General features: G+C 42.2%; 2 protein-coding genes across 2 annotated transcripts in view; both read left to right on the top strand.

The window, feature by feature from the left end:
- GRIN3A (glutamate ionotropic receptor NMDA type subunit 3A) overlaps positions 1-24,377 on the top strand; it is a 171,529-nt gene that overhangs the window by 121,890 nt on the left and 25,262 nt on the right. The window contains 1 exon segment of the mRNA XM_045469916.1: positions 5,529-5,680. Within this exon segment, the coding sequence (XP_045325872.1) occupies positions 5,529-5,680 (152 nt within the window).
- PPP3R2 (protein phosphatase 3 regulatory subunit B, beta) lies at positions 21,340-22,426 on the top strand. The gene is made up of 2 exons (XM_045469917.1): positions 21,340-22,002; positions 22,034-22,426. Exon 1 carries the CDS (start codon positions 21,431-21,433, stop codon positions 21,941-21,943), a length of 513 nt encoding a protein of 170 aa, XP_045325873.1. The 5' UTR covers positions 21,340-21,430; the 3' UTR covers positions 21,944-22,002; positions 22,034-22,426.

The following is a 24,377-nucleotide window of genomic DNA, read 5'->3' as shown; positions in this document are numbered from 1 at the left end:
AGGTAAAACTGAGGCAAATGTGAGCCAGTGGCTTCACTTTGATTTTGAAACCTTTTCCTGAGGACTCAGCACAGCAAACCAAAACTATTAAGAATTCAGAAGCATGTGGAAAGCCTTTCGTCATATTAAATACCACACATCAGGGACACAAAGACATATAGGGTGCTCTGGAAAAGAAGAAAGTGTTGAGATAAATGAATACATGTCCCAAATTTATGCATTGGAGTTAGCTGACAATAAAGGTCAAATGAGAAGAAAGAGTAATGGAACTGCACAGTAATGATTTGTGACCTTTCTGCCAAAGACCTTTGCCTGTTTTTGAGTTTGTTCCTTTACTTGCTTTCCGCTGATACGTAATACGGTGCTGGAGTCTGAGCGCTTGGGTTAGAACAGAGCTACTGTTACTGTGCCCCATTGGTCTGGTCATTTCATCTGTTCTCCAGGCTCCTCATCTGCATGATGGGTTTATGAATAGTACATCTAGAGTGGAGCTATTGTGAAAGTTAAGTAAAATAATACAGGTAAAGCATGGACAAGCAAATAGTGCCCAATAAATTATTATCATCCGGTATATTGAATTCATAGATTGAGACCAATTCCCTATAAAATTATTCCGGATAGATAGCCTTCACATATCTCAACTTCTCCCACACACTTCTCTCTCCACTTTGATGTTCTGGGGGTAAGAGAAACCTATTTTTAAAGTCTTCCTTATACCTGGGGCTATTACAATGTGTTCTCAATGGCCATTGCCCCAGCGTAGCTAAATACAGTATTCTAAGGACAGACAGCAAAAATGAATTAACCTTTCTTCCTGAAGTCTTTTTAACCCTATCTAAGATCTCATTTTCAAAATATCTATTTCCCAACTATATTTCAGGAAGATTCTTTTAGTCTATGAATTTCTAACTATACATTTGCTAGCCAAAATATATTTCTACTACTCTTAGCTGAGTAAAGCTGATTTATCCATGGGGAAAAGATCAGGATTCTGTTCTGAAAATTGTTCTCTTGGGCTATTAAGCTGTATCCAATTTCCAGGGTGCCTGATGCCTTCATCTTTAGGGTTGAAGGATTCCATTTTGCTTCATCCATCAACCACAAAATAGTCAACCTCGTCTTTATTGCAAAGCCACGTTTCTAATGATAATGAAAGCAACTCAGGCTGCTAGGTTGAGTCAGCAATTTAAAGATCAGAATTCTTTGACCAATGAACACAATCAAATTTGAAAAGCAACTGATAAAAAGGACAGAAATGAAACCTTCAAGGTTTTACTATTTTATGTTTCTGAATAAAGTGGATTTTTATGTCTTTTAACAAATACCTCTTCTAGTCACCACTAACTTTTTTCCTATTTCTCCCTTTGTTCTGTATGCATAGTTTGTTTTAATTGGTTCATAATTATTATTAATGCCAATAATCATTTAAATGCCAATACTCAATATACATATTAAAATAGAAAATTAAAAAGGACAGTAATCTATTTTTAGCAGTCAATTGCAAATTGACATGATGGAATAGGGTGATTTAATATTTATTATTTCCTATGTAATAATTTTTTATAAATGTCTCTCTGCAAATTCAACATAGCTTTTTCCCCAAGGCGTTTTTAATACTTCTGTTGTAGTGCCAAAAAACTATTCTTAGAATATGTAGATTCATCGTAAGTATTAATTTCAGCTTTTTAAATTTTGCATCATATATTTTGTTTCATCTACCCCAAATGCCACTCTCAAGAATCAGTCTAAGATGCCTCCTCTTACCCTTCTCATCTGGTAGCAAGATCGCATTCCTCTGAACTCCATAGAGTTCCATCCATCCTCCTCATCGCATTTGGTTTTTATATTTTACCTTGTTGAATTTATGCATCATCTACCTTGTCTTCCAGAAAAGTCCTATAACTTTCTACCACATTATGTACTTATTTATGTCTGTCTCCTCTTCCCCTTACCACCATGAGCTTCATGAGGATAGAATTAGTGTCTGACTTAACTTGGAAGTCTCCACAGCCCTTGGCAGAATATTCGGCACAGAATAAGCATTCAACATGTTTGTGGAATTAATGAACAGATGAATAGGTGTGCAACAAATGCTTATCAAATGAGAACTGAAAACAGTTCTGCCATTATTACACTAACCTAGGCTGCAGTTGTTGGCTTTGAGAAGATTTTTAGGAGAAACAATATAGTCAGGGAGTGTCCTTGCTAATTAATTCCCTCATATAGGTACAATCACATACCTATTAGGGCTGTGCTTATGCTATATTTACACAATTTATTGAAAAGTTTATAAACAAAATCTGCTTATGAATAATATATACTTGTGTCTGCTAAAAACAAACCACCAGTTTAGATGATTGTGTTTTTTTACTGAATTGCCTGGTTTGGGGAGTTGACATCAATATAACTGTAGTGGTAGGGCCTGTGTTGAAGAGGAAATAAGCCATGTATTCTCTTGTCATGCTCACATGCTGTCCTGGACACAATGGAAAGAGCACTGGTTTTGGACTCAAACAGACCTACTTTCAAATGCTAGCTTTGACAATTATGAGCTCTGTGACCTCGGGCAGTTTACTTACTCAATCTTTAAGTCTCTAAGTAATACGTATTGTGCCGTAAGTTCATATAAGGGCTAGACACATATGGAATATTATCTGGTACACAGTAGGGCTTAATATGTTCTAGTTCTTGTTATTAAATTCCAGAGTAATTTAACTGAACTGTATACCATAGTTTACAGTATTAATCTAGTGCATGAAGTGCAAAATGGGGTAAGGTACGTAAAAAGTTTATTAGAGAACATGGTATATAGTCATCTCTCAATTCACATTAGAAATTGTCATGGAAAATTACTGCCTCAGGGAAAATACAGTAATATTCAGCAAACCTGGCCTACTTACCCTGACCATCAAGCCATTTCTACCAGACAGTTCCAATTCCTCCTGCTATATGTTGTATATGCCCCAGTTCTCTCTCATGGCATTTATCTCACTTGTAATGGTATAATCATTACATGGTGCAGTGAAAACTATCTCCCTGTTAAGGTACATACTCAATGACCGCAGGGACTATATCTGCCATGCTCACTGCTGAATCCTGACCACTGAACACAGTGCTTATTCACTCAAATATTTGTTCAGTGAATGAATGAGTGAATGAATGATTGCATGAGTCAGTCAGTCATTGAATGTTATTAGACACTTGACCGTTATTGTGTCTGACATGTAAATAAGGGCTGAATGAGTGAATGTACAACTGAGTTGTCAATAGCATTCATTATAATAAAAGTTTCTAAAGAAAACTGCTTACTTCCTTATAGTTACCTATTATAAAAAATGTTATTTAATGATAACATCAGCAGAAGAACAGGCTGCCTATTTAAAGTCTTTTCTTGTCAGTCTTGCTTTTCAAACCAAAACTACTAGGCACAAAGTAGGCACTCAAAATAGCTTTTTGGATGGAAAATTCTAATCATGCTCTTGACATTGTCATCATTTCCTTGACTTGCCATTGTTAGGGAACAAACAAAATTATCAGGGGAAAAACACCATACAGCTCTTTAAAACTCAAATTTTTTCTGCATTATTTTTTTTTTTTGTCTTTTATTGGTTATAAACGTATCTCAAGCCTCATTTTTTTAAAAAAGGATTTGTGTATCCACAATAAAAAAACAACAAAAGCTAATGTCCTTGGAAATAAATTGTAGGATGGAATAATTATAGCGAGCGTTTGTTTTCATGAAGCATCTTTGAATTCTTGACAGCATTTTAGTCTTTATCGGTGAAAAAAGAGCTAGCTGTACCTTTAATTTATCTTCCTCAATCATCCTGAGGGCAAAACATCTTTTTTTGACCATGCTGTCCAATAGTTAAAGACAAAATGTGGTTAATTAGCTTTTTCACATGGTTCATCAAAGAAAAGAACAGTGAATTAATAGCTTGGAAGGGAAGTAAAGCCGCACAGAGTGAGAATACAGAGTCCATGCTGATAAATAAAACTCTGACAACACATTACATCCACCTTTTTGCTCCTCCTTAGTCTTCCCCCCTGCCTCTCTTGCCTTAAATAACCACTGTCCCGGATATTTGGCTTATCATTTCCTTGATTTTCTTCTAACTATACTTTTGCCACATACATACGAATTCCTAAAAATAGACTGTTTTGTTGTGAATGTGTTTACATTTACACAATGGAATCATGCTGGAATCTTCTGGGACTGAGGTTTCTTATTCAGTATTGCTAGAAATCATCCATATTATCCCATGTAGTTCTAGTTTATATGTTTCACACTGTATAATACTACAATTGTGTAAACATTCCACAATTTATTTACTCATTCTCTTGTCAAAGAAAATTTGGGGGGCACCTGAGTGGCTCAGTTGGTTAGGTGTCTGACTTCCCTTGAGGTCATGATCTCACTGTTCGTGAGTTGGAGCCCCACATCTATCCTCTGGCTCCCTCTGGCTCTCTGCTCCTCTCCCCCTCTTGAGCACTCTGCCTCTGTCTCAAAAATAAATAAATATTTTTAAAAAACATTTGGGTTGTTTTCAGTTTTTGCTATTACATACAGTGCCTCTAGGAACATTCTGGTACATAATCCCATGTGGTTGTGGAGGAGCTTTTAGGAATGTACTTAAAATTGCTCATGTTAGAGCATGTAAATGTTTAACTATACAAAATAATAGAAAACTATTTTCCAAAATGGTTATATCAGTTTGTATTCACAGAAGCAACATGTAAGTGACCTACATCTTACTGACCTACATCTTCTCCAACACTTGGTATTACCAGACTCTCTCTCTCTCTTTTTTTTTTTTTTTTTTTTTTTTGACATGTTTTTGTGGATGTTTCAATGCTCAATGCTTACATGGTCTCATTATTAATAAACTAACAAAAGTGACCAATGATAAGAAAATGCCATAAACAAGAGATAGTAATTAATCCAATTTTGTGTGTTCAAGGTTCAGAGGAGGGGTTTAGGAGAGGTGGATAGGGAATCCTAGCCCTGGTAAAGGCCTCAAAGATAGCTTCTCAAAATTACCTTGAAGGGTAGGGGTGCCTGGGTGGCTCAGTCAGTTAAACATCTGACTTCGTCTCAGGTCATGATCTCACAGTTTGTGAGTTCGAGCCCCACGTCAGGCTCTGTGCTGACAGCTCAGAGCCTGGATCCTGCTTTGGATTCTGTGTCTCCCTCTCTCTTTGCCCCTCTCCTGTTCTCTCTCTCAAAAATAAATAAACATTAAAAAAAATTACCTTGAAGGGAGGGGCAGAAGGCCTTGGAATACAATGTGCCGCTAGAACACAGTGTGCAGCCCATTCCTCTCCTTTCCAGACTCCTCTCCTTCTCAGAAAGGCAGCAGATCCAAGGTAATCATACCTTGGACATCTCTGAATCCTTTGAAGGAAAGATAGTGAAAGCTCACCCTACCCTTGTTACCAGGTCTGATGGCAACATCACACAATTGTGGTGGCAACTTCTTAGGTACCTCTCAGGCGAAAAGCTGATCTGAGATTATATTTTCTTCTAGGATATGGCATTGGTCTTCCACCCAACTCTCCACTGACCTCCAATATATCCGAGCTAATCAGTCAGTACAAGTCTCATGGGTTCATGGATGTGCTGCATGACAAATGGTACAAGGTGGTTCCCTGTGGAAAGAGAAGCTTTGCTGTCACTGAGGTAAGGGAAAAAGTGCTGATAATGTTGATGCTTCATAAAGCCTTACTTTGAAGGATGTGACGAAATGCACTGTTACATGTGTCTTGTGGCACAAACCAGGCCATCACATCTACTAGAACTCACCATGATATTTGAATGACTCCTACCTTCACTTGAAGAGTGCCCATTCCTATAGGAATTTGCAATAACACAAGTTTGTCTTATATTTAAATGTGATGCTATTTTGATGAGTAAATGTCTGAATTTCCATTTTCTTCTATATGCAATATTCTCAAGTGCAGAAGAAATGCTGTTCAAATTACAGCAATAGTATCTGAGATTCTCATTAACTATGTTCGGTTTAGGGGCGTCTGGGTGGCTCAGTCGGTTGAGCGTCCGACTTCGGCTCAGGTCATGATCTCGCGGTCCGTGAGTTCGTGCCCTGCATCAGGCTCTGTGCTGACAGCTCAGAGCCTGGAGCCTGTTTCAGATTCTGTGTCTCCCTCTCTCTCTGTCCCTCCCCCATTCTCACTCTCTCTCTCTCTCAAAAATAAACATAAAAAAAACAAAACAGTGTTCAGTTTAAGTGTTAATTGCTGGTCACGAGGTGGACTTCAGACTATCCTTCAAGATCCAATCAAAGCTATTTTCCCGATAGTCCAAAGATAAATCCCTTGTGGGTTTGCAAAAATAGACACACTTTACCCAGTAATTCTTCATTACTGGATCATAGATTTTTTAAACTGAAAACAGCCAATACCTTTCTTTTACAGATGGAAACTAATACCCAAAGGTCCTAAGTGATTTGCCTAAGGCAAACAAATAGTCAGAATCTACATCTTTTATTGCAGTGCTCTGCTTTTACAATGTAATGGGGAAGAAACCATCAAAGTGGATAATTAAGATAGGAGACTAAAAGATATAACAAGAACCATGGGTTCAGGTATTTAAAAGAGAAGCCAAATAAATCGGTACAAGGTCAGCCAGACATTTCCAAAAAAAAAAAAAAAAAACTATAGCCAACAACAATAATGGCTTCATATAGCCTCTATTTGTCAACAACTCCCAAATTTGTATTTCTACACAGACTCTTCTGAGCTCCAGAACCATATGTCTACCTTCCCGTTTGACATCCCCACTTGGATATTCTACAGGCATCTCACATTTGACTTGTCAAAAACTGAACCCTTGATCTTCTCTCCTAAATCTGCTTTTCCTCCTGTGCTTCACATCTTGGGTAATGGAGCCTCTGTCCATTCCAGAAACTGCCAAGGATCCTTAATGCCTCCCACATCTCACCTTCCGTATCCATCAACAAGCCATATTTTTTCCTTCTATAAAATATGTCTCAAGTATGCCCGTTTATTGCCATCTTTGCTGTCATGGCTCTAGTTCAAGCCATCATCCCTCATCTGGGCCACTGCAAAAGCCTCCTAACTGCTGTCTGTTTTCATGTCTGCCTTTCTCCAATTTATTCTCCATGTGGCAGATCACTCTTCAACTTAGAAGCCTGCATTGGCCTCCCATGTTAATTAGGGAACAATCTGAAATGCAGAACATGGCCTACAGTGCCCTGTGGGACTTGATCCTGCCTACAGCTTCAGCCTCGTCTCATGCCACTTTCCCCTGGCTCATTGCAGCCCCACCACAGTGGCCATTTGAGATAGAGATATGCCAGTGGCTTCTGTGCCTTGGCATCTCAGCACATGCTATTACATCCTCCTTCCCCAAAAGTCTTACGCCTGGCATTTACCAGCTAATGCCTTCTCATTATAAATTCCCAGCTGAAATTTTGCTTCTCCAGAGCCTGCCTATAATCCCTGTGCCAATCTGAGTCATATCTTCCTTTTTAACCTCATATTGTATCTCACTGAGAAGATAGTCATAGAACAAAGATTTAAAGGAAGCAAAGAGAAAAATGGGGAACTAGGGAACTAGCATGTTCTGTTTTTTTACTATGTGACAAAAGCTGTACTGGGGACATTAATTCATTGGTTCTCACTACAACCCTGTTAGGCAGGCATTTTTATCGTTATTTGGAGAGGTTTGCATGGCATTTTCTAAATGAAGTAAAAGTGGGCTGATAACTGGTAGCTGAATTAAGTCAGCCGAGAAAGGAAAAAAACCAGTTGCTTAAATTGTGCAAAGCAGCAGTTCACTTGGTGTTTTCTGCCATTTGCTGTGACCGTGGTTAACTCATGCCAAAACTTCCAAGTGATTCAAAGTTGACAAAAAAGACCTTAGACAAGGCAAAAGGAGCCTCTCAGTCATGTCCCCAAAGCCAGCCATATGGAATGATCTGAACCTGCTTGATCACATGAACACCTCTAGGCTGTTGCCATTTCAGAGGACCATCAGACTGAGATATCAGCTGGAGGGACCATCTGACTCCACTGGACAAACCTCCACTGGAGGTACAGGACTCTGCAGACTCAGAACCTAACTCCACCAGGCACATAGAGGGGAACATCCTTCTGGAAACTAACATAAATCTATTTATTCCAGTATGAAAAGAGCTACCACAAAGCATGATAAATTTGAAGCCATATATTTCTGGACTTGTATCCTGACTCTACCAATTAACAACTGAATGACTTAGCTGCTATTAAGTCTCAGTTTCCTCATCCATGAATGAATATGATAACACCTGCCTTGCTATTTTGTTCTGAGAAGAGGAGATCATTTATGGAAAGACATCTGACACAGGGGCACCTGGGTGGCTCAGTCAGTTCAGCATCCAACTCTTGATTTCAGCTCAGGTCACGATCTCACGGCTCCTGAGTTCGAGCCCCATGTCAGGCTCTGTACTGGCATTGCAGAACCTGCTTAAGATTCTCTCTCTCTCTCTCTCTCTCTCTCTCTCTGTCTCTGTCTCTCTCTCTCTCCCCCCCCCTTCCCCTGCTCTCTTCTCTCTCTCAAAATAAATAAATAAATAAACTAACTAAAAAAAAAAAAAAAAAAAAAGAAACCTGACACAAGTAGCAAATGATGGAAATATTAATATACAATCAGTGCAGGGAGAATGAAATCATCATGATAGATTAGACCAACCATGACTCATCCCCTAGGACTGATGATGGGACGGCTTCCCTTGAAATACATGGTCACATAAAGAAGACCTAAACAAAAGCAGCATTCCCTTAGGAAGAGGGACACGGGAGAATGGATGCCAAATAAGCAATCACTCACCTATTCCATACCCACTCCATAAATGGAAAAGTTGCTTCCTCTCTCATCCCAACCACTTCTCATCTGTACAATGAGGTGTTTGGGTTTTATCATCTGCAAGAGCCCTCCTAGCTTTGATCCAGTGGATCATCCTGAGATAATATTAATATTCTTTACAGTACAGCATAATGGTTCAAAACATGGGCTTCAGAGACCGTTCTGGATTTGAACCCTATTGGCTATGTGATACAGGACATGTTAGTTGGCCATTCTGAGCCTCAGCTTCTGCAAATTGGGGATGATAATATCCACTTTATAGGATTATGGTGAAAATTAAGGTAGATAGTGCTTGTAAAATACTGAACTATGCCCAAATATGGTAGCCACAAGATCACTTATGTTGTTAAGGATTTTGAGGTTTCACTATAAATGTTCCAGGATTTTTATGAATTTAGCAGCAATTTTGAACAAAACCAAATTACATGTGGACAAGTAAGAAGATAAGTTTTGAATAACAAATAATCATTAGAAGCCATAAACTGTTCAGGTCATGCATACAAAATACACTAAATTTTTTTTTTCTAACCATGGTTTTTAGCAGGTCAAATTCAGGAGAGAAGCATTTGGGAAATTCTGGATGTAGTGAATTAGAAGCAGTTGGATAAGAGACTGACATCAGGATCAAGTTATAGTTAAGACCACCCTGGGCCCTCTCTCCTGGTCAGCTGAATTTGGAAGGGGGAGAGAGGTAGGACTGAGGAGAATGGAAGGGAAGTGTAGCATTAATTGGAACCTCAGACAAGAAAAAAAAAAAAATTCTGTGTGTGTAGAGGTAAGCAGGCCGCCCCCAGCCTCGGGGAATCTTCTGAACACGCATGGAGCTGTTCTTTCTCAGGAACGGTGCTCTGCAGTGTGGTGCATCCTGGTCTGTGCAGTAGCAAACTGCCATATGATGATGCTCACCTGTGTGCATTTAAACAGCAGTGTGTATCCTTGTACACCAGCCGGCACATTTGTCTTGAACAACCTATGACAGAATTTCAGGACGTCTCCCTCACCGAACCCAAAGGCAGAATATAATTAAATGAAACCAGTCTTTATCTCATTGGCTGAGCTTGGGCTCCTCTGTGAAGGCCCTCTGCCTGCTGGATTTCCCTTGGCTCAATCCATGAATTTCCACCTGCTTTTTTTTTTCCCCAAGCTTTCAGAAAAGGTCAGAAGAAGGAAGCATTTATGTAAGTGCTTTGCTTCCCATACCTTTTGCCTCAAATGCCGTACATTGCTGGGCTGTGATAGTGTGGAAACCAGGACCAGCCCTGAAATCGGACAAGCCAGATTAGAAGCCTGCACCTACCATCAGCTTGCTTAGGGCAAATCACTAACTCAGCTCAATCTTAGCTTCTTCATCTCTTCGGGGGCTTCTTGGGTGGAGTAAATAAAATAGCGGTTTAATGAACGTGTCCCACCTCCTTCACCACCCAGGGGGAGGAGTTCTGCAGGGTACCTCTCCCGACAGGTGCCCTTGAGGAGGACATTCCTTCGTTTATCTCTGGCCCGACTCTCCATTTTCCATGTCCAGTCCTAGTCTACATATGTTGCCACAGAGTAATTAAACACCCTTTCACTTCGAAAAAATAACCTACTTTGGCTAGTAAGCGATATGGTCACCTAGTAACACTATATGAAAGCTGCGTTTTCTTCCTATTTCTGGTAATTGGATATTAGTATTTCATCCCCTGTGAGGACTTTGATCTATTCACCTCCCATCTCTTGGCAACCCCAGAGCTGTCTAGCTGCAGTCTCTCTGGAGGATAAACTCATTTTTTTTGAACTTCAGGGCTTTATCTGGTCCCCCAGAGTCACCTAGAAAATCGCACGTCCAATTCTGCCGACCAGACTCCAGCAATTCTCAAAGGAACTTTAAATGACCTCAGATGTTTCTTCACGATGCTCCTAGCACAGTTGTGCCTACGCTCACAGTAAACTTATTGTCCATCAGTTCCACTGGGGAAAACGTATGGCAGACTTTAAATTTCTCCGTTTTCCTTTGACTCAGGAAAAAAATGTAATTTTTTGGTAAAGTCACTGAGTGAACTTAGAGTTCCAGGGCAACAGTTTTGTAAAATCTGTTATTTGCAAACTAGGAAAAGGAAGTCAGCAAACTAGGAAAAGGAAGTCACAGTTTAGCAAACTCCCAAAATTCTCCAAGAAATTATTAAGGTGTATAATGATACCTTTTTTTCTTTTGAGATTCAGCAGGGGAAGAGCAGAGAGAGAGGGGGACAGAAGATCCAAAGTGGATTCTCACAGAACCTGCTGTGGGGCTCAAACTCATGAACCACGAAATCATGACCTGAGCCAAAGTCAGATGCTTACCTGAGACTCAGGCGCCCAATGATACCTTTTTATTAAGAAAAAAAAAAGTCTCTTTTATTTAAAAAAAATGTTTTTTTTCATGTGTATTTATTTTTGAGAGAGACAGAGACAGAATGTGAGTGGGTTAGGGGCAGAGAGAGAGGGAGACACAGAATCCGAAGCAGGCTCCAGGCTCTGAGCTGTCAGCACAGAGCCCGACGCGGGGCTCCAACTCACAAGCTGCTGTGAGATCATGACCTGAGCCGAAGTCAGATGCTCAACCAACTGAGCCACCCAGGTGCCCTCCCCAAAAAAGTCTCTTTTAAATAATGGATTGAGTAAATAATTGGTTTTACCTTTTAACCAACTGGAAACAGTAAAGAAGGAAGAGGAAATAGTGATCTTGGCAGAGAATGGATAGCACTCTCAAACAGTCCGAGAAGAGTTTTCAAGAAGACATTTGCAAATGTATGGGTTAAGGAAACCAACAGAAATAGTAGTGTCCCAGAGCAGGTGAAGTGAAGGAGTCATTACCACATCTAGGCTCAAGGGAAAAAATGGAGAGAGCCATTCCTAGAACTCAGGAGTAAGGGATCAAAGGGGGTTTTCTAACAGGAGCTATAGCCTTTGGTGAGGGACATAGCCAACCAATGGTGACCTGGCTGGAAGATGGCCAGAGAATAAATACCTAACCTTAGTTTCCTCCCACCTTCTCATTTTCCACCACTGCCTTAGGTCAAGGGAGCCTGTCAATGTGGTCCACAGAGGACCTCCTCAGGGCACAAAGCCCAGTGGGAAAAGGTGGAGAGTGTTCTGGAAGGCCAAAAGAATGTACGGCACAGCCCCTGGTAGCAGACAAAGATGGGGTGGAATAGCTAGGGGAAAGTGCCTGCAGCCTGACCATCTGAGAATGTGTAGCTTCTGTACCAGAACACGGAGGTCCAGCCTGCAGGCAGACAGCTCATGCCTTGCCCTGGTCAGAAAGGAGAGAGTACAACCAGGTCCACTGGAACAACACTGGTCTTGGGAGCCAGACCATCTTAGCTCTGCCATTACTACAAGGAAGCAGCTTTATGTCTGGAAAAGTTAGTTAACGTGTCTCAACCTCGGTCGAAGCCCTATCTTCCCGGATTGTTATAAGGTTTTCTGCCTCTGAATTCAGGTGTCTCCTTGTGTTGTTATATGTGGGAAACAAATACATACTAAGCAGGAAGTTGGACATTGCCATGAAAGGAGTTCCATCTCAGGAATTCAGAGGCCTTGATTACATGGTATAAGGAAAAGGAGAAGTAAATTTTGGAGCAGTCTAAAAGCAAATCATTGTGCTTTTCGGTGTTTCTGAATACCAAGGAAAGTGCACCATAAGAAACTTGCCACCATTCCATCCTGAGCTCATCCTCAACTTGACTTTCACTACATCCCTGAAATTTCTCCATCCATGGCCTTCCCAATCCTGAACGTCATCTAATAAGGAAATCACTTAGGTTCTCTTAAGCTTGTTTCCTCACCTTAAGATTGAGCTGCGTAGCTTGTGCAGCTTAGAGAATGCTGTGCTTCTCAAGCTGATACATTTAGAGGGATCCTGACTTAACTAGCTGAAGAGATGGGTCCTGGAAGAAGGACAGGGAACTGACTGGCCTCCAGTCTGGGCTCTCTATCTCTGACCACTACCCCAGACCACCAAAACGTGCATCCCATGTAAAACTTTCTAATACTGTTCACGGAGAAAACAGAGTTTTCTCATGACAGATACATTCTTCCCTCTATTAATTTTGGGGGTGGGGGAAGAGGAAAGGGTTAGTCAACTAGAACACTGAAACCAAAAAAAATTGCATGGGTCACATCAAGAAGCTTCAATGCCGGGGTACCTGGGTGGTTCGGTCAGTTAAGCATCCCAACTCTTTTTTTTTTATTATTTGTTTATGTTTATTTATTTATCTCGAGAGAGACAGAGAAAGTGAGAAGGCGAGAGGCAGAGAGAGGGGGAGAGAGAGATTCCCAAGCAGGCTCCACAGTGTCAGCGTGGAGCCCGATGTGGGGCTTGAACTCACGAACTGTGAGATCATGACCTGAGCTGAAACCAAGAGTCAGAGATGCTTAACCAACTGAGCCACCCAGGCACCCCAAATGTCCCAACTCTTGATTCAGCTCAGGTCATGATCTCATGGTCACACACACATCAATCAGGCTCTGTGCTGACAGTGCAGAGCCTGCTTGGGATTCTCTCTCTCCATCTCTCTCTGCCCCTCCCCTGGTCTCTCTCTCTCTCTCTCTCTCTCTCTCTCTGTCAAAATAAATAAACATTAAAAAGAAGAAAAAGAAGCTTTAATACTGGTCAATTTTCTTTCCAGTTTATCTTTAAAAACCCAAAGGAAATAGTATGGGAGTGGGGGAGGGGTGAGTTTCCATGCAGTCTGTTCTGTTCTTGACAACTAGGTCACATCTCAACAGCCTCCTGCCCCTCTCATCCCTACCCCTTCCTTTTTCAATTTAAAATGTCACTGCTATTCAACCTGATGAAAGTTATGGTGAGGCAAGGAGAGTTAATGACTGTAGATTGCTTTAAATTGAAAACCCGTGTATGTCGGGAGCCACCTTGACAGCTGAGTGCTTCCCTTGGAATAGCCTAAGTAATTAAGTTTAATATTTAAGCCAAGCATAAGGTCAGATGGAACCTATCCAGGTAGTGCTTTCTGGAAACCTGAAGAAGCACAAAGCTCTACGTGTGTCCTTTTATGAGGTGGAGTGGGATTGCACATGAAGAAAGGGAGGCCAGTCTCCAAAAGGCCTCACTTTCTTTTACTCTGCTACCAGAACGGATTCATTCAACCAACCAGCCAGCCAGCCAGCCAGCCAGCCAGCCATTCATCAGCAAACATGTACTGAACTCCTGTGTGCCAGCCCTGCACGAGGTGCAGCTGATGCAGAGATGAATACAGAAGCCAGAGGCAGGGAGACAGATCTGCGAACAAACCCCCTACCCCACACCGTCACAGGGGCGGCAGCAGCAGGAGATATAAGAGAGAGAGGTAGCACAGGCAAGCCTGTGAATCACTCATGGAAGAGGAAGAAGGAATCTGAGAAGGCTTCCTGGAGGAGGTAACCCTTGTAGCGGGAGGAACCTTCCAGTCTGAGCATGAGCAAGGCACTGAGGCCTGGGAAGGCAATGCAGTTTGGCCCCATCCTCCAGAGACACTGCACCCAATCATGCTGGATGGACACGACTTTATGCCCCTTTAGTGGTGCCCTCCTCAGGGATTCTGAAATCACAGATGGCCACCTTTCCTTGTGTTCTGCCTCATAGCCCCCCTGCTACCCCCGGGAGAGCAGGGGCATCTTTTAAAATCTCCATATGGAAGGCAGTCTGAAATAACTAAAAGACTTTCAGCTCCAAAAGTAGACATACTGAGGTTTGATGCCCTGCTCCATCACTGTGTATCCATGCAAGCCATGCGACTTCTAAAACTTCAGATCCTTACCCCCAAACTGGGGATAGATAGTAGTAGGATCTACTTATAAGTAGTGAAATATATTTAATGAGCTATTTTCAGAAGACTACTTAGCTTAATAAATGTTCGCTCCTCTTTCCCTAAGTATAGAGCTACGTGTGCAGAAGAAAAAATATGTGGGAAATAACAAGCACATGCAAGAAATTACAGTTGGCGCACCCTCCCTTTTGGACCCCTCTCCAAAAAAGCAGTGTCAGGAAGTATAAGCATCTTATAATTACAAGCATCTTACAGTTCCAACATAAAGACTCTTATGTATTAGTTACATACGTTATAAAACTGAAGACTGTTTTACTGGAGGACTTGAGAAAGACATGATTCTGGAATTTTCTACCTTGTAAGTGCTGGATTAACTGGCTATTATATCATAGTATTCCTTTCTTCAAAACCAGCTTCTAGACTTGAGTGGGGAAACCTGAAGGTAGTTTATGCAGATCATTAAGATGCACTGAAATCAGATGTTTAAGCAAACAGCAGGAACTCTTTTTCTTTAAATGTGGTCAGTGGTTTTTCAAAGTGCGGTTGCTGGGCGGACAGGCTGGAGACCTACCATTCTCCCGTGTTGTTTTCCTCTCACGCCACATCTTCACAAAGGTAGGCCTGTTTCTCTGTTGCTCTCTGCTTACAATATATGACAAAAGTTTTGAATTTTACCACAAGGAAAACCTAATTCTAGCGAGTGCCCTCTTCACCCTTGCTAATGACCAAGTAAACAGAGCGCTTAGAATAAGGGTCTCCTCCTTTATATACCAGAGATGCTTGGGCATAAATTATAGCTGGGACCAAATACCGTTAACGGTTTTTGCTTTTCCCCTGGTTACGTTCCATAGACTCATGAATATTTATGAAGAGTTACTTACTATGCAACCAAAAAGTATGAATAGTGCTCAAACTGGTTAAGACTACTGTGAGAGAGTCTTCCTTCCACTTTTTAAGATTTCCACATACTGAAATCTATAGGTGAATCACATGAAATGAGACTCCTCCCTAATTATTCCCTGTGCTAATAAGTATTTGCTTCCACGCTCTAAAGATTCTGGCTTGGAAAAAAACCAGAAAGCTTGGAAATGTGTGAAGATTGCCATCTAGTGGCTATGATGTGAAGTGTCACCAACTATTAGAAAAGCCATCTTTTGTTCCTCACTTTTGTTCCCAAGTCTAACAATGTGACAAATTGCCTTCACATTTCCTCTGTCATATCCAACGCCTCTGAAGACACCTTATCCCCATACAGCTGTAGGAATTGGTGGGATTTCAGGACATGCTAGATGACAAGGCAGCATCGTTGGGGAGCCCAGGGACCCATAAATGTGCCCCTCTTATCACACATTATAGATGGCTTCCTGTAACATCTTAGCACAGGACTAGTCAGCCAGAGAAGCCCATACAATCACATCTGGAGCCTCGCCTCTGCTCCCTCCTTTCATCCTTCTATCTAGTAAGACTTTAGGCCTGGTGATATGGGTTGAATTGTGTCCCCCAAAAAGACACGTTGAGGTCTTAAAGAACTAATCCCCTGGTACCTCAGAACAAGTCCTGGTTTGGAAATAGGGTCACTGCAGACACGGTTAGTTAAATTGAGATGTGGTCATACTGTAGAAGCATGGCTCCTTAATCCAGCGTGACCCATGTCCTTATAAGAAGACAGTTCCTCTGTAGAGATAGACACAGCGAAAACACCATGACCGTGAGGCAGAATTGGATTTATGCAGCTGCAAACCAAGGGATGCCAAAGATTGCCATTAAAATGGCAGATGCTCAGAATAAGCAAAGGAGGAGTCCTCTATGGCTCTCAGAGGGAACATAGTCCTGCTGACATCTTGACTTCAGACTTCTAGTCTCCAGAACTGGGCGACCATCAACTTCTGCGTAAGCCCCCGGTTTGTGATACTTTGCTGTGACAGCCGAGCAGACAAATACACCTCTCCTTTCATCTCCAGCGCCTCTTTCAGCCTAGCTGTTGAGCTGTTGAGCCGAGAGCCTAGCACAAGCTCTCATTTTCCAGACAAGCACATGTAGTGGTCCTTGGTTGCTAGCTGCTCTCCCAGCTGCCGGTCTCTCCCCTGTTCAGCTCAGCCTTCACAGTGCCATATTAATCTTTCTAAAACAAAATTCTGATTCAGTCATTCTCTGCGTCCTATAGAAACCAGATGTCTCGGCCAAACGTTCAGAACTCTTGTTGATCTGGTTCTGTCCATTTCACTTTGATATTTTATTTAAGTACTTCAGCCGCACTGCACAGGTTGCTACTAACTCCACTCCTCCCTTTCCCACTCCTGTGGTTAGCGTACCTTTCCCCCTTGCCTTCATCAGAATCAAACAATACTTCTTGCAAAGAAAAGTCTTCCTCCATTTGTTCCCAGCAAGAATGCTAGGAATTTCCCAACAATTTCTCAATTCTCTGAATTCTTATAGCTCTTGGCCCTTATACCTCTGATGACATCTTTTCCATCTTGTGTTACAATTAAGTATAACTCTAATGCCTCAGTTCACTCAGCAGTCAGTAAGCTTTGAGTAGGGACCATCCCTGAATGCTCTCAATGCTCTACATGTTGAAGAAACATGATTGGATACATGATGCCCTGTAAGGAATGATTGAATAAATGTCGCACTTTCTTCAGTGTCTAGGGAATAGTCAGACATTTCTTCACTTCATCTAATACCATGCTCTCCTTTGACCTCCCTGTTCTGGCCACAGTGGCCTTGTTTAAGGTCTCCTACTTGATATGCTCCCCCTGCCCCAGGGCCTTTGTACATGTAGTTCCTTCTTCCTGGAACACTCATCCCTGCCTAGAACATCCAGTTAATTTCTTCTAATCCTTGACATTTCAGCTCGACCATCACTTCCCCAATAAAGGTTTAGTTTATCTTTCTGACCAGATCAAATTCCCATTGTGTAAACTCCTGTGGCACCACAAATTCCTACTGTGTTACCTCTTATCTGCAACACTCACTGCAGGCACCCCTGTAACATTTCTGGTCATGGTAATTTGGTTAATGTCCATATTCCCTGCAAAACTATAAGCTCTATGGGGACAGAGACAGTTGGAAAATTATCTGCTTTAGATCACTATTGTATGCCTGTCCTATAGTAGGTGTTCAGTAAACATGGAGTTTTCATGGAGAAAACAAATGATGAGTATAGCTGCATTTACATTTGTGTAAATAATCTATTAAAATTTTCCAGGCAAACCTAATGCAGGCAATAATTATAGCACCTATAATTTTTGTACCTACTATATGCTAGACCTTGAGCCTAATTCTTTATGTGCTCTATCTCGTTTAATCCTGAAAATGATGCTATGAGTTAGCAATCATTGTCCTTGTTTTAGAGATGGGCAGTGATTCAAATAAGTAATTCTGCCCAAGATCACAGAGTTGTTAAATAGCAAAATGGTGATTGAAAACCATTGCCCATATTAAACACCATGCCAGAATTACAAAAGAAAATCAAACAATACCCTTGATCCTTTTGAATACACATGATAAACATAAAAGACTGACCAAATAGTGCTACATCCTTGCAGTCACATTATTTATTAAGGTGTAGATTTCTCAATAGCAAAGCTGTATATTTCTCAAGGGACTATATCTTGTTTACCAACTAAAGACCCATTAGCTGGCACAGGGCCTGGCACACAGTAGGTATTCGATATATACTTGAAAAAAGGTTTGTCACATCCTTGTGAAAAATAAACACATGTAGCCAGGGCCAAACATCTGCTTTGGAGAAAGCAAATAAAGAAGGAATAAAGGGAAAAGAAAGGAGATAGGGTACAAAAGGTATTGAGCACCTACTGTGTTTTGGTGTGCTAATTTAGATGGCTTTATTGTAGATGTTCTCTCACCTAAATCTAAAATAACACCGTGACACCATTATATTATTCCTGCTTTTTGCAGAGGAGAAATCTGATGCTCAGAAAAGGTTTTAACCTCAGGGCTGAGTGGTTCCACAGTCTGTAAGGATGGGCCAGTATGGTGATTGGCAGCATCACAGATAGGCTTCCAGGTCAAGGTCAACAACCACCTGTGAAGCTCCCAGAATGGCTGTGTGATACTGCTCAGAAACCCATTCTCCTGACTAACTTGGAAGATGAAGGTTTAAGTGAGCCACAGGACTCCTCACTTCCATTTCTGTTGGTTTTATTTCCCAATGTCAGTTATTTTTGCACACAACCATCTCATAGTTCTTTACCTGAACGTTTGAGAGGGGGAAAAATGGCTTGCTGAAATGGAAGTGCCATCAGGCTCCTGGTTTTTTCCAAAACAATAAGTCAACCCTTTTAATTTACTTTCTGCAATGAATGTCTGACAGTCCAGATCCCTCCACAGTAATAAACAGAAAGAGTAACAGTGAAAATGACTGAGGATAACAGCCAGAGAAAATTGAAACCATGGCACTGAGCCCCATAATAATGCTCGAGGACAGTGGAGCAGTGGGGAACTCAACTGCACATTGACTAAAACCTAAGATCCAGCATGAGGTTACATCCTCTGCAAGGCAGGAGTAGGGCACTTCTTGGGTGCACACTGAATTATTTTAGTGAAATGGTACCATCTTCCTGATACCGTCTGTTTGACCATCAGGTAACTCTTGTGACAATACTTCTCTTATGTAACATTTCTACATGCACTCCATCATCTTCCTCTCAGAATAACCACATGCAATGGAGAAGGCAGTTACAATTACTATCACCGTTGTACAGTTTAGGACACGGAGGCTGGGACAGGAATGGCTCCTCTAAGGGCTCACAGCTAATCGGGGCAGAACAAAGACTGGAACTTGGTCTATTGAATTCTTATGCTCTCTCCATGACCCCTGACTACTTCCTAATAAGACACATAGAGGAATAGAGGAATATGCTTACTAAAAGTTTCCCACACGAATAACTCCTTTCCAAGTGATGCCCACCAGGGGAAAGTTGGTGAGGGCTCTGTAAGGGTGCTTGATGGGCCAGTGAGGTCGGTCACTGTGTTCCTCTAGCCTGCGATAGGAGGTCTGCAGGCAGTCCTCAAGGAGTGTGCTGAACCAGAGGAGCCAAAGTTGCTGCTGATAAAGTGTGAGAGCAGTGAGTAGCATACTGTAAAAGGCGCACAAGGGTGCTCATCAAATGACATCCATACACATGAGTGCCCAGGCCACCGCTCTTCTTTAAGACCTTATCTCTACCTGCAGGCTAAATAGTACTGAAATTAGTAATAATAATAACAACGATAATGTTTTATCATTTTGGGCAATATCAGCTTTAATCCTCATCCAGCTGTACAAAATGTATTATTAGCCCCATTTTACAGATGGGAAAACTGATGTTTTTCAAGGTGTAAGGATTTACTGCTACTAAGTGGGCAGTTTTCAGATCTGATGCTGGGTTGTTCTTAGATTTTTTTTTTTCCACCCTATCATGTTTCTTTCAGATGTAGTTAATTCAATCAGTTGGGATAATAATTTAGTAAGTTAAATATTTTAGCCTACAGACCTTTTCTTTCTTTTCCTTAAACTGTCTAGATCTTGTGGTGAGGTATTCATCCCATGGCTTTGTTTGTGCCAGTTTAAGCATGCTTGCCTCTAGAGTGTTATTTTGGCTTTACTTAAAGCACAAAGGAGGTGCTAACATTTTTTAAGTGAATGTTTGCCCCCTTTAGTTTGATTTAGTGGCCTGGGGTTTCCCCTAGTCCCTTTGAATCAAATTTGCTCTGGAATCATGTTTATTTCTTAGGTATTTGGGATAACTGATGTGCTCCTAAAGGAAAAAGGAATATGGGGAGGGAGGGGCAGCGTGTGACATTAATCTTTAACAGAAAGGACAAATCCAGTTTAAGCAAAGGGAGAAGAGACAGTGTAAGGGCCACTGTCACTCTGAAAACCTGCAAAAGGCTTCTCTGGGCACATTATAGCCATTCCCAAAATAGGAGAGCCACCAGGCACCAGTTCAACAAAGATGAAGGCCAAGATGACGGATTCCAAGTAATAGAACGACCAAGGCTGTATTCTTGGGAACTGTGTCTTCTTGAAAAATGCCCTGAGTTCAGCATTGTGTGTACTCCTTAGGAATATGTTACTGCCTATAAGTGATCCATGTGAGAAATTACATGTGACATCTGGGTGGTCTCTTACAAAGACCCTGAACCCCATGTCCTGAAACAGGTCAGTGACCACCGTAGGAAGGATGTCAATTGTGGCTTCCCCTCCCCCGGAGAATTTAGAAGTATGTATAACCACCAAGACTTTGATGTATCATCTCATTTAGACCTTACACGAGGCTTGCATAAAGAGCCCTTGACTGCTGCTCACTCAGTTATTTGATATGTATGTTTATTAAGTACGTACTGCATGTCAGGCCCTGTGCTGGGGATACTGCCCCGTTGGAATTTACTTTCTAAGGAAAAGAGAGAAAGTGAGAAGATAAAATACTAGCAAAGGGGCTAGGGAGAAAACCACCAGTGGTGGAGGGAAGGAAGGAGGGCGTGGCATCCTCTCAGCCTTGCTGTGCTGGGCATCCATCCACCCCCCCCCAAACCCCCACACCTATCCCCACCCCGCTCCACCCTCCACTCTCTCCTACCCATCCTCCTGGCTTCTCCCCCTCCGCTCCGTGTCCCCTCCCCGCTCCCTCCCTGTTCCGTCTGGTCGTGGGTGTCCCGCGAGCCCTCCAAGCCAGCCTCGCCCTCCCACCGCGCAACTGTCCAGCCTGAACCCGCCCGCGCCCGCCGCCCTTGCGAACGGGTGCCTGCATCCACGATGGGAAATGAAGCTAGTTACCCGACGGAGATGTGCTCCCACTTCAACCACGATGAAATTAAAAGGCTGAGCAAGAGGTTTAAGAAGCTGGACTTGGACTGTTCGGGCTCTCTGAGCGTGGACGAGTTCTTGTCCCTGCCCGAGCTGCGGCAGAACCCGTTGGTGCAGCGAGTGATCGATGTCTTCGACACCGACGGCAATGGAGAGGTGGACTTTGAGGAGTTCGTCGTGGGGACCTCCCAGTTCAGCGTCAGGGGGGACGAGGAGCAGAAGTTGAGGTTTGCCTTCAGCATCTACGACATGGATAAAGACGGCTACATTTCCAACGGGGAGCTGTTCCAGGTGCTGAAGATGATTGTGGGGAACAACCTGCAAGACTGGCAGTTACAGCAGATCGTGGACAAAACCATCATCATCCTGGACAGGGATGGCGACGGGAGAATATCCTTCGAGGAATTCAGTGCGGTGGTCGGAAACCTGGAGGTCCACAAGAAGTTGGTGGTAATTGTGTGAGCCTTTTTTTAAGAGCACCACCCACCAACTCTCACTTAACCTGTCTCTTTCAAGATCAGCTCCAGGCAGCCCAGCACCTGTCTCTCTTGACTTATTTGGAAGTGTTTCTCTTTGTGAAGCCACATTGTCTAACGTGAACCTCATGACCAGCTCGGTGTTATTAATTCTTCTCTCAGTGATTCAGGGTAACACCCCAGAGGAGCGTGGTGGGGAAAGAAAAACAAATGGCTTTTGTAAACGTCTTTTTCTTTGCTTTGATCCTGAAACCAAAGTATAAAGGGTCAAGAAGAATTTGAAAACTTCAAAAATAAGAATATATACACTTCTTTGCCTCTACTTCTCATGCTTGTACATGGAGAAAACTGCACAATTTCAGTCAGGTGTTAGGTGAACTACTTTCATTTATCTGTGGTATCCAGGTATTTTTTGACAGATTGTTAACTTCCTATTGTGGCAGCAGGAATAAATATTTCTCTTGGCTGAGCACCTTTTAAGCAACTCTCTCTGGACAGGGAAAGCCCATCCTTCCCTTTCCCAGGCTGCAGCCCCCTTCCCATCTTCATCCAGAAATCCCTGAGCATGTCTGAAGGGCTCCTCCTGTCTCATTGTTCCAGCTCCTGCCCAGAGGCTGGTCTCAGGGCTCTTGCAAGAAATACTAAGCCTGGACTGAATGCCCAGCCCAACTATCAGCCTCAGTGGTGGTCAGTCTTTCAGGATGGGCTGCCCGCCCAATATAACCAAATATTAAGTTTGGTTAAGGTTGCTTCCAGACAGACAGGGCAGGGACCTTCTTAGAAAGCTCTCACCTCCAAAACTCACCACCACCCGCCAACCCCCAATTAAAGGGAAGGGGACAGATTCAGAGTCGTTCTTCCCACAAGGCAGAGTCAGTGAAGATCTCAGCTGCAGCGGGCTTCCCCTGGGATGCTGAAGTGGTGTTGCTCCTGGTACTCAAAAGATGAAGAGATGGGCAAACATATCTCGGCAGCAGGCAGGGGGAATGCTGTCTGCACTGACTAAAACTTGGCTTTAAACATAAGACCTGGGGCCTGGCAGGGAAACTGAGAGAAGGGAGGACTTTTCATTCCTCACACCCTAATAAATCTGCAGCCAAAGGGTGTACCAGAGCCTGTTCACACTGGATCAGTGTGTATGCATCTCTTCCTACCCCTGTGTTCAGTGATGTCATGTCAATAGTTTGAAATTGGTTGTGGTGGAACTAGTATATCACAGAAAAGAGCAAAAGGTTTTTGTTTTGTTGTTTGGAGAACCATTGTACCAGGAAATCTACCACTGCCTGTATCCCAGATGTTACCAGCTCTCCAAGGCCCCACTTACTGTCAGTTCTCAGAAAACAAGCTGTCCTTGGTCCCAGCATCTGCCACTTCCCACCAATCCTCTTCCTCAGAGTGGACACTCCCCCTGGTCTCAAAACACCAGGACAATGAGACATACTCTCCCTACACTGGACAAAACTCAGGTGACATTGCTCAGGATGAGGAAGATCTATTTGAAAGATATTATTATTCCTATGTTTTGAAGAAGACAGTAGCTAGTCTTGAAAAAACAAAAGTAAGAAAAATAAGTCCACAATTTTAATTACTGTCAGGGCACCCATCTGCCAAAGGCTCCCCTACTTTTTATTTAGTAGATTATCTTGGAACCACAAAAGATAGGACTCTTTGTCCCCTTAATTCCTGTGCGGTCCTAATGTATTAATGATTAGTAAATGGTACCAACCCTGTAGTGTTATGAGTCATACCCCTATTGCAGGATAACATCATTCAAAGGTTCAGACACAACTGGGTTTGGATTCATTTACAACTGGGTTTTTATGACAGTCACTTATTAGCTGTGTGAGCATGAGCAAGTTACTTAACCTCTCAGTGTCATTTCTCCTAATTAAAACAAGGATCCCTCCTATGGTTATTTAGAGGATTCGAAAAGATAAAACATGGTTGTCTCGGTCAGTAGACCATACGATTCTTGATCTAGGCGTTGTGAGTAGGTGTAGAGCCTACTAAAAAAATAAATAAAAATAAATAAAACATGTAAAGTGCCTAGAACACAATGGGTTCATTCTAATTCCATTCCATTCATATATATATACACATATATATATATACACACACACACATATATATATATATATATATATTTGAATGAAACAGGAGGCCTATTGGTTCTTTTTGAACCCTTACTTAGTACTCAGCCACACCACTCTAAAATTAACTGAACATTTGTGTAATCCTAATCCAGAAAGGAAGCAATGTCATAGTCCTTCCCACCCTCTCATTTGCAGAAGGAACAAAGACTTCTTGACTGGAGAAAGTTAAAATCAAAGACCCTCATTCTGATAAAAAGATCAGGTCAGAGGTTGCCAGAAGCCCCGAAGGAGAGGAAGATGGACGGGTGGAGCACAGGGCATACTTAG

The sequence above is a fragment of the Leopardus geoffroyi genome, chromosome D4, assembly GCF_018350155.1.
Source record: "Leopardus geoffroyi isolate Oge1 chromosome D4, O.geoffroyi_Oge1_pat1.0, whole genome shotgun sequence".
NCBI lineage: Eukaryota > Metazoa > Chordata > Mammalia > Carnivora > Felidae > Leopardus > Leopardus geoffroyi.
The sequence above is the reverse complement of the archived record's forward strand: the minus strand, read 5'-3'. Positions and strand labels throughout refer to the sequence as shown.